The sequence below is a fragment of the Microcaecilia unicolor genome, chromosome 3 (genome assembly GCF_901765095.1).
Source record: "Microcaecilia unicolor chromosome 3, aMicUni1.1, whole genome shotgun sequence".
Classification (NCBI taxonomy): Eukaryota; Metazoa; Chordata; class Amphibia; order Gymnophiona; family Siphonopidae; genus Microcaecilia; species Microcaecilia unicolor.
The window spans coordinates 463,189,717-463,209,765 of NC_044033.1; the positions used below are offsets into that span (position 1 = coordinate 463,189,717).

The 20,049-nt window shown below is 46.3% G+C and overlaps 1 protein-coding gene across 1 annotated transcript in view; it reads right to left on the minus strand.

The window, feature by feature from the left end:
* Positions 1 to 20,049, minus strand: part of LOC115464808 (spectrin beta chain-like) — a 44,181-nt gene that overhangs the window by 8,227 nt on the left and 15,905 nt on the right. Inside the window, exon 3 of the mRNA XM_030195169.1 lies at positions 2,368 to 2,457. Within this exon, the coding sequence (XP_030051029.1) occupies positions 2,368 to 2,457 (90 nt within the window). The remainder of the gene's footprint in view (positions 1 to 2,367; positions 2,458 to 20,049) is intronic.

Here is a 20,049-nt window from a genome sequence, read left to right on the forward strand (position 1 = left end):
TGGAGAAGGACAGTGGTCAGCCTCCAAGGGTATATCTCAGAATGGCATGGATATTGCGCCGTTTACGGAAGAAAGCCTTTATAAACGGCTTGAGAATCTGAATGTGGACAAAGCTATGGGGCCAGATGGGATACATCCCAGGATACTGAGGGAGCTCAAAGAAGTCCTAGCGGGACCTCTTAAAAGATTTATTTAATAAATCTTTAAAGATGGGAGAGGTTTAATGGGATTGGAAACTAGCAGATGTGGCCCCCCTTCACAAAAGCGGAGACAGAGAAGAAGTGGGAAACTACAGACCGGTAAATCTCACGTTGGTGGTAGGAAAAATAATGTAGTTGCTGCTGAAGGAAAGGATAGTTGACTTTCTAGAAGTCAACAGGATCAGAGGCAACATGGCTTTACCAAAGGAAAATCCTGCCAGATGAATCTGATTGACTTCTTTGACTGGGTGACCAAAGAACTGGATGAAGGACATGAGCTAGATATAATCTACTTGGATTTCAGCAAAGCCTTTGATACGGTCCCTCACATAAGATTCGTGAATACACTGAAAGGGATGAACTTAGGACCCAAAGTGGTGAACTGGATAGGAAACTGGTTGACTGACAGGTGGCAGAGAATGGTGGTAAACGGAATCCGATTAGAGGAAAGGAAGGTGAGCAATGCAGTATCTCAGGGGTCGGTGGTGGAGCCGAGTCTGTTTAATATATTTGTGAGAGATATTGCTGAAGGGTTGGAAGGAAAGGTTTGCCAAGAAGTGCAAAGTGATGCACTTGGTGTGCAGAAACCCCATGGAGAATTACCGAATAGGAGGAGAGAGATTAGAAAGCTTAACTCAGGAGAGGGACCTGAGGATCTGATGATGTCTGAGGATCTGAAGGTGAAGAAACAATGCGAAAAGGCAGCGGCCGTGGCCAGAAGGATGATGGGCTGCATTGAGAAGGGCATAACCAGCAGAAAAAAGGAGATGTTTATGACCCTGTACAAGTCACTGTGAGGCCCCACTTGGAGTATTGTGTTCAGTTTTGGAGGCCGTATCTTGTCAAGGATGTAAAAGAGACTTGAGGCGGTGCAAAGGAGAGCTACAAAAATGGTATGGGATTTGCGTTGCAAACTGCACAAGGATACACTTGCCAACCTGAACACATATACCTTGGAGGAAAGGAGAAACAGGGGTAACATGATACAGATGTTCAAATATTTGAATGGTATTAATCCACAAACAAACCTCTTCCGGAGATGAGAAGGTGGTAGAACTAGAGGACATGAATTGAGGTTGAAGGGGGATAGACTCAGGAATAATGTGAGGAAGTATTTTTTCACAGAGAGGGTGGTAGATGCTTGGAATGCCCCCCCCCCCCCCCCCCCCCACGGGAGGTAGTAGAGATGACCATGGTAACGGAATTCAAAAATGCAGGGGACAAGCACAAAGGAATCCTGTTTAGAAGGAATGGATCCACGGAATCTTAATGGAGATTAAGCGGCAACACCGGTAACTTGGAAGCAAACCAAGTGCTGGGCAGGTCAGATCAAGACAGATATACATATGAAGTATCACATACCATAAGTAATGAGTTCATCATGTTGGGCAGACTAGATGGACCAGACAGGTCTTTATCTGCCGTCATAGACTATGTTACTATGTTAAATGTACAACTACCCGAGAAAGGACTGTATTCTGTACATTTATGCACTCAAGTGGTGTGTAAATGGGGGCACCTAGTTACAGGATTGACCTTCAAATGCACAACATGTGACGTGGAGATCATTCAATTGGAGCTCATCGCGCATTTGAACTTCAACTTTTCAGCTAAGCATTTTTTAAATAATTTACAAATTGAATGGTTGGAGGATTTTTCTAATTATGCTACATACAAAAGATATTTTGGTGAAAATTAGAATTGGTGAATCACCTGAACAGGCTCATTTTATTCAGTAAAGTCCATTTGTTTAATATGAGCACACCTTTTTCTCTTTCAATATACAATTCCATTACAATTTACAATATTTAAAGATATTTTTGCTTTTTGGTTATTGAATTGACTTTGGTAGATACTGTAGCATTAATTTTTTGTTTAGATATGCTATATTAGTCAACATGCAATCTGACCCTTGGCTACAGTGTATTCGTATATGAGGATCTCCAAATGACATCAGCGCCCATTCTCTATGAAATCCATAAAAGACAAAATATAAGGTTCTGTCAAATGAAATAATAAAAACATTGTAAAAGATCTTGTGTGCTTCCCTAGAGCTCTCCTTTTCGTAGCTGATACCCTTCTTGTCCTATGGAATTCATCATGCAAAAATAAAATATTTTTTGAACAAAAACTCTATATAAAATCAAAAGAACTATGGAGGACTCACCAAGGTGTCTCCAGATAAGACTTCTAAAAGCGAGATTAAGTTATGTCCATCCCTCAAGTCTTCATAGAGGTCACTTACATGTTTCCGGACCTAGATGTAAAAGAGAGTTTCTGGAATGAGATAGCAGTTTGTAATACGCACTTTCTATTAACTTTCTTATTTTATACAATAAGTAAATTATATTAATTTGGTGATAGGAAAATAGTTATGTCAGTTTTCAGTTTGAAAATCTCGGGGAACTATATTCAAAGGATTTATGCTCCTAACTTTAAGAGTTATGCTCATAAACTGGTCTCTTTGCAAATTTATTGCTGTTAATGCACAGTCAACAATTTTTCTTCATGCTAAACATTTTAAAACATAGACAATTTCTAAAAAAGTGATCAATAAAAATAAATAAAACTGTCACACACAACTAGTGTCTGTTAAATGGAAGAAAAAAATTCTGTAATTGCTTTCTGTACAGTGTTTTGTCTATCTGTGTTGTAGCAAGGTCAAACAGCTCAGAATAATATTCGTAGCTCTGGCACCCGATACCCTCTAGATATGCCATCATAATGTTTATCTGTGTAATGCAGCAGCAAATGTCACAATGGGTCTTGCATCACACTCAGTGCCAACTTCCACCCCCGTTGGCTCATCATCATCAGAGTCTCTAGCATCCTCAACCACAAACTGCAGCATCATTTATAACAGCAGATGTCTGCAGGTTGTTATTAACTGCCACGTGGAGGGGCATAATCAAAAGGGACGCCCAAGTTTTCCTGAGGACGTCCTCGCAGGACGTCCCCGCGAAGGGGCAGGGAAACCTGTATTATCGAAACAAGATGGACGTCTATCTTTCGTTTCGATAATACGGTCAGGGAAACCCAAATCTTGAAACTTAAGTCGTCCTTCGAGATGGTCGTCCCTAGACTTGGTCGTTTCTGATTTTCGGTGATAATGGAAACCAAGGACGCCCATCTCAGAAACGACCAAATGCAAGCCCTTTGGTCATGGGAGGCGCCAGCATTCGTAGTGTACTGGTCCCCCTGACATGCCAGGACACCAACCGGGCACCCTTGGGGGCACTGCAGTGGACTTCCTAAATTGCTCCCAGGTACATAGCTCCCTTACCTTGTGTGCTGAGCCCCCAACCCCCACCCCCAAAACCCACTATCCACAACTGTACAACACTACCATAGCCCTTACGGGTGAAGGGGGTCACCTAGATGTGGGTACAGTGGGTTTGTGGTGGGTTTTGGAGGGCTCACATTTACCACCACAAGTGTAACAGGTAGGGGGGGTGGGCCTGGGTCCGCCTGCCTGAAGTGCACTGCACCCACTAAAACTGCTCCAGGGACCTGCATAGTGCTGTGATGGACCTGAGTATGGCATTTGAGGTTGGCATAGAGGCTGGCACAAAATATTTTTTAAGATTTTTTTTTTAGGGTGGGAGGGGGTTAGTGACCACTGGGGGAGTAAGGGGAGGTCATCCCCAATTCTCTTCGGTGGTCATCTAGTTAGTTCGGGCACCTTTTTGTACCTTGGTCATAAGAAAAACAGGACCAGGTAAAGTTGTCCAAGTGCTCGTCAGGGACACCCTTTTTTTTCCCATTATGGGTCGAGGACGTCTATGTGTTAGGCACACCCAAGTCCCGCCTTCGCTACACCTCTGACACACCCCCGTGAACTTTGGCCATCCCTGCGACGGAAAGCAGTTGGGGACATCCAAAATCAGCTTTCGATTATACCGATTTGGGCGACCCTGTGAGAAGGATGCCCATCTTCCAATCTGTGTCGAAAGATGGGCGTCCTTCTCTTTCAAAAATAAGCCTGATACCCCTCCAAAGGGACACAACCTTGTAGGGGTGGAGGGGCTTGTGTGTTTCAATGACTTAGAGGGTATGCTGAAGGGTTACCCATATCAGACAGGACTCTGAGGAGAAACCAGACAAAGAGTGTCCCAAACTAGGAGAGTGGTAAGATGGTGACCTGAAGTTTGTATGCCCAACGGCCCAGCTGCCCTCTGAAGTTTCGTCTTCTTTACGTAAATTTCCTCTCTGCAATTGCAGTTACCTTAACTGAGAGGAAGGGGACAACCGGCAGTCAGCCACCGATGGCCAGCGTTTTCTCCCCTGAGCAGCAAGTGCGGGACCGCCGTGCAACGAACTGCCCACAGATGAAAGGGTTGGCGAGTCCTTTGATTAGCACCGGCGAAGGAGCGTCGATGCTCTTGGACCTGGAAAAACAACTCCATCGCTCCCGAATTATTCAACCACCATGCCCAAAGGAGTGGAGGAGTGAGTTAGAGGTATATGCTGAAACGGAGGACGTTTACAGCAGAACCCGAATCGGCGGAACCACTCCTAAACACCTATGAGAAATCAACTTGGAGTTTTTGGCTCCCGTGGAGGTTACATTGAATACCATCTGGAAAGCGCTACGAGACCTAACGGTGGCAGTAAATAATTTTGTTTCAGATATAATTTTATTAGAGAGTTACATGGACAATTCAACTGAACCCTTTGAGAGAAAAAAATTGATGTAACAAATGATTCTACATGAGCAAGAAGTGGTTATGATTTTGAAAATGATAATAGACCAGACATTTTGAATAATAAAATGAATATTAATATAGATGATTAATATCGAGATTATTGTTTTTCCCAGAGTTCCGGGTATGACTCCTAAAGTTTTCCTCAGAAATATTTCCTCAATTATTACTTTAAAAGGAGTGAAGCCTGTGAAAACTGGGATTACTTTAATCAGTGGGATTTGAATTAGAGACTTAAGTATATGTATTGTTAAATAACTTCTGGTTTTTAAAAGAGAAAGAATGTAGTCAGATGTATTATTTCTAGCTAATATTGGACAATAAATATGTTTACAATGAAATGATTTGACTATACACCGTATTGGCCTTGAAGAAGCCAACCAGATGATCAATGTGGAATAATGAATTGGACGAGTAATATCTGGGGATAATCAGGTTAATACCACGGGTTTTTTTCTGTTTACTGTTTAATTGATCTCCTTATCTTGTTTCACTCTCCCTATTTAGTGGTCTAAAGAAGAGAATAGAATTACCTGACTGAAATAATTCCTACATATTACTTTCTCTGTATTTCCAGCAAGTTGTTTTATTGCTTGTAAAAATGTAAATGGTTATAAATAAAATAAAAAAAAAAAAAAAAAAAAAGAAAATAAGCCTGATAGTGATCAAACTCCTCAGCCATCACTCCAGCTGGGAGATCCACAGGCAGCTCATCTGTGTTCACCACTGAGGATGCAGGATTTTTCTTTAACAAAGCCAGCCTGTCTAACAGTTGGCAATTGTACTCTGCATAACATGCCGCCAAGCCTCCTTCTGCATATGTAGTGAGTCCAGGAGGCTAAGCTTGGAAGCCATCTCAGCAACTCACGTCAATATTTACATCATTATCCATTGTGCCCATCAGATGGCACAGCACAAGCACCCTGTAATGCTGAAGTTGGATATGGTAGACTATCATATGTTAAGCTTGGGATCCTACTACCCAACACAACTTCTCTTATTCATCTGATGGATCAGGGTAACATCATCGCTGTTTGTTGAACAATTGTCACACAGCATCAGAACTTCACGCTTCTGCCTTCACATTGTGTTGTCCAACATTTTGTAGACATTGTAACCAAATTTGGCCTCATATGCCATTGGAAGTTGTTTAACATTCTAGAAGCAACGTGGCTGTTTACTTTTCTTGACTGCCAATGGCTCTAACTTTTCACTTCCATCCGTGTTGCATGATAGTAGCAGTGTCAGTCTTTCCTTTGGCACTTTTGTTCCAGCCACTTTGGCCCACTTGAATGCCTGTGTCCTGTCTGGAATTGCTCTCCAATAAAAATCTGTTTCCTCTACATTAAAAATGTCACGTGGAGGGGCATAATCGAACGGCGCCGGCCATCTACATGGCCGGCCATCTATGGGGCCGGCTCCACAAGTGGGCAGAGCCAACCATATTTTCGAAAAAGATGGCCGGCCATCTTTCATTTCGATAATACAGCTGGGGCCGGCAAAATCTCAACATTTAGGTCAAATGTTGAGATCGCCAGGTTTAGAGATGGTCAACTTCGGTTTTCGGCCATAATGGAAACCGGGCCTGGCCATCTCAAACCTGGAGAAATGCAAGGTATTTGGTTGTGGGAGGAGCCAGCATTTGTAGTGCACTGGTCCCCCTCACATGCCAGGACACCAACCGGGCAACCTAGGGGGCACTGCAGTGGACTTCAAAAATTGGTCCCAGGTGCATAGCTCCCTTACCTTGGGTGCTGAGCCCCCCAAAACCCACTCCCCACAACTCTACACCACTACCATACTACTACTACTACTTAACATTTCTAGAGCGCTACTAGGGTTACGCAGCGCTGTACAATTTAACAAAGAGAGACAGTCCCTGCTCAAAGAGCTTACAATCTAATAGACAAGTGAACGGTCGGTCCGATAGGGGCAGTCAAATTGGGGCAGTCTGGATTCACTGAACGGTAAGGGTTAGGTGCCGAACGCAGCACTGAAGAGGTGGGCTTTACGCAAAGACTTGAAGACGGGCAGGGAGGGGGCTTGGCGTAAGGGTTCAGGAAGGTTGTTCCAAGCATAGGGTGAGGCGAGGCAGAATGAGCGGAGCCTGGAGTTGGCGGTGGTGGAGAAGGGTACTGAGAGGAGGGATTTATCCTGTGAACGGAGGTTACGGGCGGGAACGTAAGGGGAGATGAGGGTAGAGAGGTAGTGAGGGGCAGCAGACTGAGTGCATTTGTAGGTAAGAAGGAGAAGCTTGAATTGAATGCGGTATCTGATCGGAAGCCAGTGAAGTGACCTGAGGAGAGGGGTGATATGAGTATATCGGTTCTGGCGGAATATGAGACGTGCAGCAGAGTTCTGAACAGACTGAAGGGGGGATAGATGGCTAAGTGGGAGGCCGGTGAGGAGTAAGTTGCAGTAGTCCAGGCGAGAGGTAATGAGAGCGTGGACGAGAGTTCGGGTGGTGTGTTCAGAGAGGAAAGGGCGAATTTTGCTGATGTTAAAGAGGAAGAAGCGACAGGTCTTGGCTATCTGCTGGATATGCGCAGAGAAGGAGAGAGAGGAGTCAAAGATGACTCCGAGGTTGCGGGCAGATGAGACGGGGAGGATGAGGGTGTTATCAACTGAGATAGAAAGTGGAGGAAGAGGAGAAGTGGGTTTTGGTGGAAAGACGATAAGCTCGGTCTTGGACATGTTCAGTTTCAGGTGGCGGTTGGACATCCAGGCAGCAATGTCGGATAAGCAGGCCGATACCTTTGCCTGGGTCTCCGCGGTGATGTCTGGTGTGGAGAGATACAGTTGGGTGTCATCAGCATAGAGATGATACTGGAAACCATGAGATGAGATCAGGGAGCCCAGGGAAGAGGTGTAGATTGAGAAGAGAAGGGGTCCAAGGACCGATCCCTGGGGAACACCAACAGATAAGGGGATGGGGGTGGAGGAAGATCCATGAGAGTGAACTTTGAAGGTGCGGTGGGAGAGATAGGAGGAGAACCAGGAGAGGACAGAGCCCTGGAACCCAAATGAGGACCCTAAGGGGTGAAGGGGGGCACCTATATGAGGGTACAGTGGGTTTGGGGGGGGGGTTGGAGGGCTCACATTTACCACCACAAGTGTAACAGGTAGGGGGGGGATGGGCCTGGGTCCACCTGCCTGAAGTGCACTACACCCACAAAAAACTGCTCCAGGTACCTACATACTGCTGTCAGGGAGCTGGGTATGACATTTCAGGCTGGCAAAAAAATGTTTAAATATTTTTTTTGGGTGGGAGGGGGTTGGTGATCACTGGGAGAGTAAGGGGAGGTCATCCCCGATTCCCTCCGGTGGTCATCTGGTCAATTGGGGCACTTTTTTGAGGCTTGGTCATAAAAATAAATGGACCAAGTGAAGCCGGCAAAATGCTCGTCAGAACTGGCAATCTTTTTTCCATTATCGGGCGAAGCCAGCCATCTCGTAACCACGCCCCTGTCCCGCCCCATCCTGCCTTCTGTACCCTGCCAACACGCCCCCTTGAAGTTTGGCCGGCTCAGCGATGGAAAGCAGTTGGCGCCGGCCAAAATCGGCTTTCGATTATACCGATTTGGCCAGATTCAGGAGATCGCTGGCCATCTCCCGATTTGTGTCAGAAGATGGCCAGCGATCTCTTTCGAAAATAAACTGGACAGTTTGTAATTTTTCATGATGCCAGGTAGAACATGTGTTACCCATCTTTCTCCATCTAACTAGTTTGCATCTTGTTTTCCACCATGCTGATTCTTCAACTTGACGTTGTGTCTCACTTTCCATCACTCCAACCACCCAAGATTTGCACTAAAAGCAACCAATCCAATGTTTTGTGCCAAATGATTGGCTTTCTCCATCAGCAAAGGACCACTGACAGGAAGATGTTGAATTCTTGCCTGTGAAAACCAGCAAAGAAGTGTTTCTTCCACATCTTCTACTTTTCCAGTTCTCTTGTGTTTTCTTTCAGGATTGGTGTTGCTCTGCCAATCCTCGAGAAACTTGTCCTTCTGCTTGTAGATATCTGAGATTTGGCACCCCATACTCTTTTGCAATGAAAGCCTGACCTTCCTTGTTGTCCAGTCTTTTGATAAGTTCCACCCTATCAGCAAATGAAACACCCTTACACGTGCGTGATGACACAGCCATTTCCTATGCCTTGTAAGTGATAAAGAAAGCAAATTTACTATTCCAAATAAGATGTGCACTGTTGCTATGCCTCGCAGGTGATGAGGAAAGAAAACTGAACTGTCCCAAATGAGATGCATGGTTGTTCAACTCTTCAGCCCACCTGGTCTCCTTTCAGTTTGTGAGCCACTCCCACTGTGACTGCTTAAAGGTCTGTGCTATTTAGGTGCATGGTTGTTCAACTTTTGAGCTCATCTGGTCTCCTTTCCGTTTGTATGCCACTTTTTAGTTCCCTGTGTGCAACTGCCACTGCAGCTGCTCATTTGCACAAGCAAAGAAGGAAAGGGTCAGAAACCAGCACCCTCCCTCATTTACTCCAACAGCCCCATGACCCAGGCAGCTGTGCATCGCAACGCTGTGAGCCAATGAGGGAAAAGGAGAGAAGCAGGACCACCCCTTCAACCTCATTGACTCTCAACTTCATAATGTACAACTGCCACACCATGTAGCACTTGTACATCATGAAGCTGGGAGTCAATGAGGTTGGAGGAGCGACCCTCACTCTCTCCTCTCTCTCTCATTGGCTCACAAGATTGTGATGCACAGCTGCCTGGGTCACGTGGCATTTGTACATCACAGGGCTGGGAGTGAATGAGGGAGGGTGCTAGTTCCCTGCCATTTCCTTCGAAGAGTACACCTAAACGGAGTGATGATGTTGAAAAGGCTGATTGAAGCATTGTACTTAAATGGAGCATACGCTTATGGTTGGTGTGCATAACTGGAGTAAGTTGATTTTACAATGAATGGGAAAAATTTGGGACTGTAACTTTCCATTGCAGATAAGCGGAGTGTACGCTTTTCCGACATGCATTTAAGTGGAGTGCACTGTTCATGCCACCCAATCATTCCTTGCTGGAGAAAGCGCCCCTTTCCAATTAAGGGCTAGTATCTTAGTCTTGAAAGAGCTGACACCAAAAGGGTTGACGTAAGAAAGTGCAATAGACTATGCACACAGCTTAGAGCTGCTTGTGCACACAATTATGTGGAAAACCATGCATGCCCTGTGTTAAAATGAGTTTTGCACATGACAAACACTCGTGCTGACATCAGCACCCAGCTCATTTAAATTCCACTGCAATAAAGGTACTAGCTACGAAATCTCAATGCACAAAAATGCACATAATTGAGTGCTGAGCACCAGGTTTTTAAATGGTGGGGCTTTAATGCCAGGTCTGAGGAGACACAGTGTGAAATGGTACAACGAACTCTTGAAGAACTCATGTACAGCAACAGGGAAATTGGACTTTGGGTTACCTCAGCACGTGCCTTCTCAGTGTACAGCATGGAATGAGAAAATGCAGGATACAGGACGAACAAGAACCCAGTCAAGGACCTATGTTTAACTTGCATAGTCAGGAAGATTGTGTAAATGAGAAACCAAAACAGGAATAAGGCTTCAAAGATATAAACGTGTATAAATATGTACGCTCTTATTTGGCACAGCATTTGGGAAGAAATCCAAAGAGCTCTTGCCTACAGCGGTGTATTATAATGTAAACAGCAGATTAAACTTTTGTCTTTGTTATACAGCTTGCTTATGACTAACCAAGAAAATAAAGAACTCACATTGCTAAAAATTGTGATTTGCACCCATGTTTCTTCAGTAGCAGGTTAATTTATTCTTCTGCAGTCAAAATTAGTGGGGATTTTATGTCTGTTTCTTCTATTTACTGCAAGCATGAAGAATCCATAATTTTTTTCTGGCTTGGATAAAGAGGATTGGGGGGAGGGCAACAGCAAAGGATGAGGAACTTCAGACTGGCTTGGTGAGGATCCTTTAAAGACTTCTGCTTGACTTTGCTTGTAAATGGATCCTGTTTGTACTACCTCTTTGTTGTTTTCCGACCATTGATGCAGACAAAACCCACACACAGTCCATGTTGAGTCATCAATAAACCATTTATGATTTATTTTCACTGGTCCTATGGTTCATCCTTCATCTTCATGGCCACCTCCTTGTGTTCTGTGATTGTGACAATTTTTTTTTGTATGTAAAATATTGCTGCTCCTAGTGTGAACCCATGTGCAAACACATCTCCCATGTTAGTGCACAATTTACACAGTTTTTGCAAACTATCCCCCAAATTCTATAAATGGCGCTCAAAATTGTACATGCAAATTTGGGCATGTGCCCAACTGGTGCACACAATTTGATTGAATAACAAGCCAATTAGTGCTGATAATTGGGCACTAACAAATTATCAGCACTAATTGGCAACAAGGGGGGAGGCACTAATAAACAGAGTTGCAATTGAAAGATTAATTGAATTGAACTGTGTAAGGAGCTTTGCTAACGTTGCTGCAGGAGAAACCCGAATTGAGCTGAACGGGGTGGAGAGCTTTGGTGACGTGCATTGCAGTTGCAAACTTACTACTACAACTTAACATTTCTAGAGCGTTACTAGGGTTACGCAGCGCTGTACAAATTAACAAATAAGGACGGTCCCTGCTCAGAAGAGCTTACAATCTAAAGGACGAAATGTAAAGTTGGGGTAGTCTAGATTTCCTGACTAGAGATGTTGTGATTAGGTGCCGAAGGCGACATTGAAGAGGTGGGCTTTGAGCAATAATTTGAAGATGGGTAGGGAGGGGGCCTGGTGTATGGGCTCAGGGAGTTTGTTCTAAGCATGGGGTGAGGCGAGGCAGAAAGGGCAGAGCCTAGAGTTGGCGGTGGTGGAGAAAGGTACTGAAAGGAGGGATTTGTCTTGAGAGCGGAGGTTACGGGTAGGGACGTAAGGGGAGATGAGGGTAGAGAGGTAAGGAGGGGCTGCAGATCGAGTGCATTTGTAGGTTAGTAGGAGAAGCTTGAACTGTATGCGGTATCTGATCGGAAGACAGTGAAGTGACTTGAGGAGAGGGGTGATATGAGTATATCGGTCAAGGCGGAAGATAAGACGTGCGGCAGAGTTCTGGATGGACTGAAGGGGGGATAGATGGCTAAGTAGGAGGCCGGTGAGGAGTAGGTTGCAAACTTAATTGAATTAAACTGTGAGAAGCTTTGCTACCGTAAGCTGCAGGTGAATACCTGATTGAAATGAACTGTATGAGGAATTTTGCTAACCTGAGCTACAGTAAGCAGCTTAATTGGAGCTGTGCTAAAGGAACTGCAGTGGAAACCTAATTTAACTGAACTGTGCAAGTAGGAGGTGGAAAAGGGAATTGCAGTAAAAAGGGGACTATTCTGAAGGGAGTAGGAAAGTCTTATACGGTTTGAACTGTGAGAGAAGTGGGACTTTACCGGACAGAGGGAGAAGTCTGATTGAATCAGAATAAGAATAAATGTTGTAAGGAGATAATAAAGCATTTTTGGAGAATTTCTTGTTTTCCTGAGGTACTATTTGCAGCACTTAAATTCTCAGACTGGATGGTGTGTGGAACTGAGGAAAGAAAGACTGTGAAGTTGCTGGAGCGGTGAAGAAACAGTGGGTGATCCTGACAGTAGTCAATGTATCTACAGTGAGAAAAATGAACACAAGTGGAGGAACACCAGTCCCAACAAAATTTTTCTGAGTATTTTTACTTGTGTTATTTTCTGCCATCAGTACACTAACAGGCATTGAAAGCAAAGCACATAGAACTGGTTTACTCACATACTATCATTCTTGACTAAACATCTCAGAAACCTCGGGCAGGCCTTAAACATTTATATTTTTGTTCATAAGCTTTTTTTTTTTTAATAACAAAAGTTTTTTTTACTGCTGATCCTTGAACCCTGTGGGGGGGGAATAAAAGTGGTAGTCCTTCCACAGTGTGGAAAATTCTGTTCTGCCTGCTTTTAAAACTTCTTACATTGGCTATCCATTATGTTTTATACTGATTGTTTTACAATCGTTGCTTTTTTATATATCTCTTAGGCTGTTTGGAATTTAATTGGTTATTAGGGGAAAGCTTTATAATTCTTCCCCTATAGTTTTGTCTCCTCTTTGGTGTCTTTTTATCTGTTCACATTTGCTTCACACACTCATCTGTGCTTGAGTTCTGTGATTCCACATTTGCTAGCAAAGTTTCACACACATATATATCAGGGGCGTAGCCAGATAACAGATTTTGGGTGGGTCTAGGCAATAATTTTATTTTTGTTTTATTTTTTTGTTACATTTGTACCCTGCGCTTTCCCACTCATGGCAGGCTCAATGCGACTTACATGGGGCAATGGAGGGTTAAGTGACTTGCCCAGAGTCACAAGGAGCTGCCTGTGCCTGAAGTGGGAATCGAACTCAGTTCCGCAGGACCAAAGTCCGCCACCCTAACCACTAGGCCACTTGATTGGGTGGGCATCAAGTGTTCTTTCCCCCCCCCCCCAAAAAAAAAAAATCTCAGCTGTTGGGAAAATGCTTCTTTCCACCTTGGCAGCAGGAATGCACTGAAAACTGAGCATACACAGGTGCTGGTGTTGTGGAGAGTAGCGTTTTCATTACCATCAGGGGGAAATCTTCAGCTGGCAGAGCTTGGGATTCCCACCAGTTACCACTAAAGATGTGCTACTGTTGAGTGGGCCTGAGCCATAAATGGGTAGGCCCTGGCCCACCCAAGCCCACCTGTCGCTACGCCACTGATATATATACCACTCTGCCGGCAATGATTCACTTATATTGTCAATATGAACCTGACTGACTGTGCTCACCAGCCTTCACACCTACACTTTGTTATGGTTTATATCAACACTGTATATATGTTTTATTGGTGGTGTGATTCTTTATGCATGATTTTGTTTCATGCAATTATTTAGACGACATGATGCCAAGTACATCAGTTAGCTGTTTTGTTTTTTATATGTTCCTATTACATTTATATATATTGTGATAAAGTCACCTCCAGGATAGTTGGGTTAAGGCAGCTTCAGTCTGAACTACAAGTCCCAGAAGGCATTGCAGGCAAGGAGCCAGGGGGTGAGATGAAAAACCCGGACTGGACTCCTAGCTGCAAGAAGGGAGGACATGGGTGTAAGCTAATAGGAGGTGTCGATTGGCTGCCACTAGGGGGAAAGAGAGATAGGAAACCCTGTGTGCAGGAGCTCCTCATTAGGCTCATGCTCAACTCAGCAGGTATGGGTGTGTAGAGAAGCTAATGAGTGGAGAATGATTGGTTGTGAAGGCAGAAGCCAGGGATTAATTAGGCAGGTGGGAAGGAGTCTCAGCAGTTCAGTTCAGGGGAGAGAAGCAGAAGGAGAGAAGCAGTTACAGGCTGAAAACCCTTGGGCAAGGAGGTCCCTAAAGTACTGAAGCAGGCTCTGAGATTCCTTGGGTGAGAGGAAGTCCCAAAAGTATTGAATTCACTGGGAAGCTGATGCAGGGGAAAACCCTTGGGTAGAAGGAGTCCCTAAAATATTGAACTCTCCTGAAGGTAAAGAGGATAGAAGGTAGAAAATGCTGCTTAGTGACTGAACTGTGGTGATGAACTGAAAGAACTGTTTGTCTTGGGAATTGAATTACTGTTTACTGTGCACTGGGTAAAGAGCCCAGACTGGAGCCTGTAAGCCTGTATTGAATCCTGGTATGTGCTATGCTGCTGTTGGAACTGTGTATTAGAAACCTGCATAGAATAAAAGTCCTTAAGATTGAAGTTACTGGTGGACATCTATTTCTTCATTGTGCCGGGAGCCTGTGGCTGGAGGAGATTGTTCTATCCTTGGCTGCACCTAGGGACACCTGGTTACAATATATATATTGTAAGGAGTATGAAGGAAGGAAAACGGTGGAGAGGAACCCCAGTTTCCTACAAGGGAAAAGAGAGCGTGAGGGTAGGAGGGAAGACCCTAGGGGGGCTCCTGTTTTGCTTAGGAGGAACATACCAATAAGAAACTACAATTCCCAGAAAGCCCCAGGAGAACCCAGGGTAAGGAGAAATAGGGTGCAGAACCAAGGAGCTCCAGAAGAGGGTTGCCAGAAAAGGGAAAAAGCTGAGTCACCACCCTGGTGGAGGAGGTGGCTGAACCGGGGGAGGGGAAAGGAAGAGCAGCATAGCCCGGTTAATGAGGGGGATAGAGATCAGCTGGGAAAAGGGTGGGGGGAGGAGAAAATGGACTGGGCTCCGGAGAGAGAGGAGGAGGAGGACCAGGAGGCCATGGAGCAAGAGGAGCCAGAGAATGTCTCAGAGGAACCGATGGAACTCTTGGCTCTGAGGCAGTCAGAGCAGGAGGTATAGTGGGAATGCCCGGGTCAGGCGGGAGGAGGTCAGGAGAGTAAGGCTGACCAAGAGGGTGGGACCCGAGGCTTTGAACCCGCGCAAAGCCTGGCTGTATTTGGGATTGTGATTTGAACAGCCTGGCTATATTGAACTGAGTTGAGGAAAGCCTGGCTGTAATTGGGACTGTGATTTGAACAGCCTGGCTATAGTGAACTGAGTTGAGAAAAGCCTGGCGGTAATTGGGACTGTGTTTTGAACAGCCTGGCTATATTGAACTGAGTTGAGAAAAGCCTGGCTGTAATTGGGACTGTGTTTTGCACAGCCTGGCTATAGTGAACTGAGTTGAGAAAAGCCTGGCTGTAATTGGGACTGTGTTTTGCACAGCCTGGCTATAGTGAACTGAGTTGAGAAAAGCCTGGCTGTAATTGGGACTGTGTTTTGAACAGCCTGGCTATATTGAACTGACTGGAGAAAAGCCTGGCTGTAAGTGGGACTGTGTTTTGAACAGCCTGGCTATAGTGAACTGAGTTGAGTAAAACTGAGCAGTAATCATACTGTGTCTGGAACCGCCTGAATATCGAGTGGTGTTTTGTTTGAAAAAACCAAAAAAACCTGCTGGAAGAAAAAAGTAAAGGAGAAAACGAAAGCTCTGGGCCGGTGGTGTCGTAAGGCCTCTCCGAACTGGGACAGCCGGAGACATTTTCTACAAGTGGTGGCAGTGGTGGGATCGTCTGCAGGACCTGTCGCTAGATGAGGCCGCGACCGGCCTAGACGAAAAGCCCCCGAGAGGGCCAACGCGGAGAAAGGCGCAGACCCATCTTGGGTTCCGGTAAGCGGGCCCAACTTGGGGGAGGGGTAGAGGGAGCAGAGAAAGAGTCCAACATAAGTGGGGTAATCGCACTTGGAGGTGGTTCTCTGTTGTTTTTTTTTTCAGGTGACGTTTCCAGTGCCAGGATGGACCCCAAGGAGATCTTCGGGTGGATGACGCTGCAGTTCCAAAAACAGCAGGAGCTGACAGCCAAGATAGTCGAGGACTCCTTGATGGCGGCCAGGGATCAGCAGCAACCAGTGCTAAACATGCTACAAGACTTTTTCCAGAGAGGTGCTAGTGCTCCACGAGAGGGGGACATAGGAACGAATGGACTGGGGTCCGGAGGAAGCGGTGCGGTAGGACAAGTCTCCATGCATTCACTTAACTGGGGAAAGTTGTCCGAACAGGATAATGTGGACGATTTTTTGACTGCATTTGAGAGGGTGGCTGGGGCGGCGGGGTGGCCACAAGAGCAGTGGGCCATGAGATTGGTGCCGTCTTTATCAGGGGAGGCGCTGGCAGCCTTTAGGGATTTGTCTCCTGAGGAGGCTGCCAACTATGGAAGGCTGAAAGAGGCTATTAAGGACAGATATGGGCTCAGTACACAAGCTTACAGGCGTAAGTTTAGAGCCACTAAATGGGAAAAGGGGACCCCCCCTAAAGCGGTGGCAAATAAACTAAGGGATTTAGTGAAAAAATGGTTGGAGCCCGAGCAACACACCCTACACGAGGTACTGCAAGAACTGGTAGTGGAGCAATTCCTCCAGGGTCTGCCAGCCGAGATTAGGGCAGAATTGATAAGGAGGGGATGTAAGACGGTAGAGGGGGTGACCTCGGGGTTGGAGTGTTATCTAGAAGCCCAGCAGTGGGGTGGATCAGAGCGGGAGGGAAGCAAGGCTCGGGTGTTAGAAAAAGGGGAGCAAAAAGGGTCCCTAGTTAAGCCAGAGACACCCGCCAGGAGTAAGAAGACAGGGCTAGACACCGGCCAGAGTAGAAAGGCTACTCCTTTTGGGAGCAAGGTGTGCTTTAAGTGTGGTAAGGTTGGACACTTCAAAAAAGATTGCCAGTGGCGGGAGGGGTGGATCTCTCAGGTGGCCCAAGGGTTTAGGCCCCGATACCTAACTCAGCTTAAGGTGGAGGGAGTACCCATCACAGCCATGTTAGACTCTGGGGCGGACCAGTCCATGATCTCTAGGAGGTTGTGGCAACAAATACGAAAGAGGAGGACCCCGGGTAGGGATACTTATGAGGCAGGGGTAACCATACAATGTATTCATGGGGCCAAGACCCGTTATGCGCTCCAACGGGTCAACTTACAGGGGCCCACCGGGGAGATAGAGCTGGCCATGGCCGTTCTACCCCGATTGCCCCAGGACATGATTTTGGGGAGGGATTGGCCTCCGTTTATAGAGTGTATGGGGGAAAGAAAAGTGTTGGTCACTACCAGAGCTCAGTCTCATCGCGAGGCGGAAGGGGAAGAGGAAGGCATAGGGGCTGTTTTTCCTTTTCGGGGGGAGGTCTTGGGAGAGCCAGGCCGAGAAAAAAAAGGAAAAGCGGTGAAAAAAAAAGAACAGAAAGATCGAAGGGAGGCTTTTCAGCGGGTACAGAGGGAGAGTTACCTGCCGCTGGCCCCGGAAGAATTGAGAGAGCAGTTCCCCCAATTTCATAGGGAGCAGGCCACGGACCCTACTTTAGAGTATGCCTGGGAAAGGGCGCGCCAGGGAGAAGGTCAGGTAGCGCCGGGGTTCCTGATAGAGGGGAACATATTATATCGAAGGGTGCCAAGCTGGGAAAACTCGGGAGGAGGGAGACAGCTAGTGGTCCCCCGGGCTTTTCGTCCTTTGGTGGTCAGGCTGGCCCATGATCATCCTCTGGGCGGACATAAGGGCTCCCACGCTACCCTGACCCAAATATTGGCGAGGTTTTATTGGCCCGGTGTTTATGGGGAACTGGAGAAGTACTGCAAGTCCTGCACCAACTGTCAAAAGGTATCAGACAGATTCCCTCCTAAAGCACCGTTAAAGCCTCTTCCGAGGGTAGAGCAACCGGGGAGGAGGATAGCCATGGATATTGTGGGGCCTGTAACTAGGTCACAGAGAGGGTTCCTCTATGTCTTAGTAGTGATGGACATGGCCACCAGGTATCCATGGGCCCTACCATTAAGGAACATTTCAGCGAAGGGTATTGCCAGGGAACTCATAAAGATTTTTTGTGAGGTAGGTTTTCCCCAAGAAGTCCTGACCGACAGGGGGTCCAATTTTATGTCACATACCTTAAGACAAGTATGGGAGGCGTTTGGGATAAAACATGTACGCACGGCCGCTTACCATCCGCAAACCAATGGGATGGTGGAACGCTTTAACAGGACCTTAAAGGGTATGCTAAAAAAAGCCTTAGGAGAGGATAGGACCGGGTGGGACCAGCTTTTACCATTTGTGCTATATGCATACCGGGAGAAGGTGCAAGACTCTTTCGGAGTGTCACCTTATGAGTTAATGTTTGGTAGGAGACCCAGGGGTATGTTAGATATCGTACAGGAGCATTGGGTACCGCCCGAAACCACCGATCAGTCTGTGGTTGAATATTTACAGGATCTGATGGGCCGATTGGACAGGATACAGGAATATGCCCGGGACCGGCTGGAACAGAGCCAAGAACAACAAAAGGGGTATTACGATAGAGGGACTCGGGAAAGAGAGTTTGCATCCGGGGATAGGGTCCTTATCCTGGTATCGGAAGATCCACATAGGTTCGCCGCTAGGTGGAAAGGACCCTGGGTGGTGAGGAGGAGACTCGGGCCCCTCACGTATGAGGTGGCAAATGAGAGGGGTCGGGTTCAGACTTTTCACGTTAATCTTATGAAGCCTTGGGTAGCTAGGGTAGGGTTTCAAACTCGGGAGGAAGAGCAGGAAGGAGAGGAGTTAGGGCCTCAAATACGCGAGATTTTCAAGCCCGGCGAGCCCGGGGTTAACCCCCGGCTACCCCAGGGGCAGAAAAAGGAGATAAGAAGGCTTTTAGAGCGCTTTAAAGATGTTTTGACGGCATGCCCGGGGAATACCCACCTAGTAGAGCATGATATTGTAACGGACCGGGGTAAGATAGTACAGCAAAGGCCCTATAGACTCTCCCCAATGAAAAGAAGGGAGGTCATTAAACAAGTGCAGGAAATGTTAGATTTTGGGGTAATTGAGGAGTCCCATAGTCCCTGGTCAAGCCCGGTGGTATTATTCCCAAAACCTGAAGGGGAGTGGAGATTTTGTATTGATTTCCGCCAACTTAATACTATCTCTCGGACGGATGCCTATCCTATGCCTTATATTGAGGAGCTGGTGGACCGGTTGGGGTCAGCACAGTATCTTACGACCCTTGATTTAACAAAAGGATACTGGCAGATTCCCCTGTCTCCGGGTGCTCAAGCAAAGACAGCTTTTAGTACCCCCATAGGCTTGTACTAATTCAAAAGGCTCCCCTTTGGCCTTAATTCGGCGGTGGCAAGCTGCCAAAGATTGCTGGACAGGGTTCTCAGACCACATCAAACATATGCTGCGGCATATATGGATGATGTGGTAATACACAGTGAGGACTGGAACACCCATTTGAAACACGTAGGGGCGGTGATGCAATCTTTTAGGGAGGCTGGACTTACCCTGAACCCGAAGAAATGTTACTTTGCCCAGTATAGGGTGAAGTATCTAGGGTATAACGTAGGTCGGGTGAGGTGCGACCCTTACTTAATAAAGTAAAAAGCATCCAAGAATTTCCCAGGCCCAACAGGAAAAAACAATTGCGTAGTTTTCTGGGTATGGTGGGGTATTACAGGAGGTTCATCCCTCACTTTTCCGAAATGGCCACTCCCTTAACGGACATGTTGAAGGGGAAGAGGCCGGATCATCTGAGGTGGGGGGAGGAGGAGTTGGGGGCCTTAGAGCAGATGCAAAAGGCCTTGTGCCAGGAACCGGTGTTGAAAGCCGTAGATTTCGAAAAACCCTTTATTCTGCAAACCGATGCTTCGGGGAGGGGG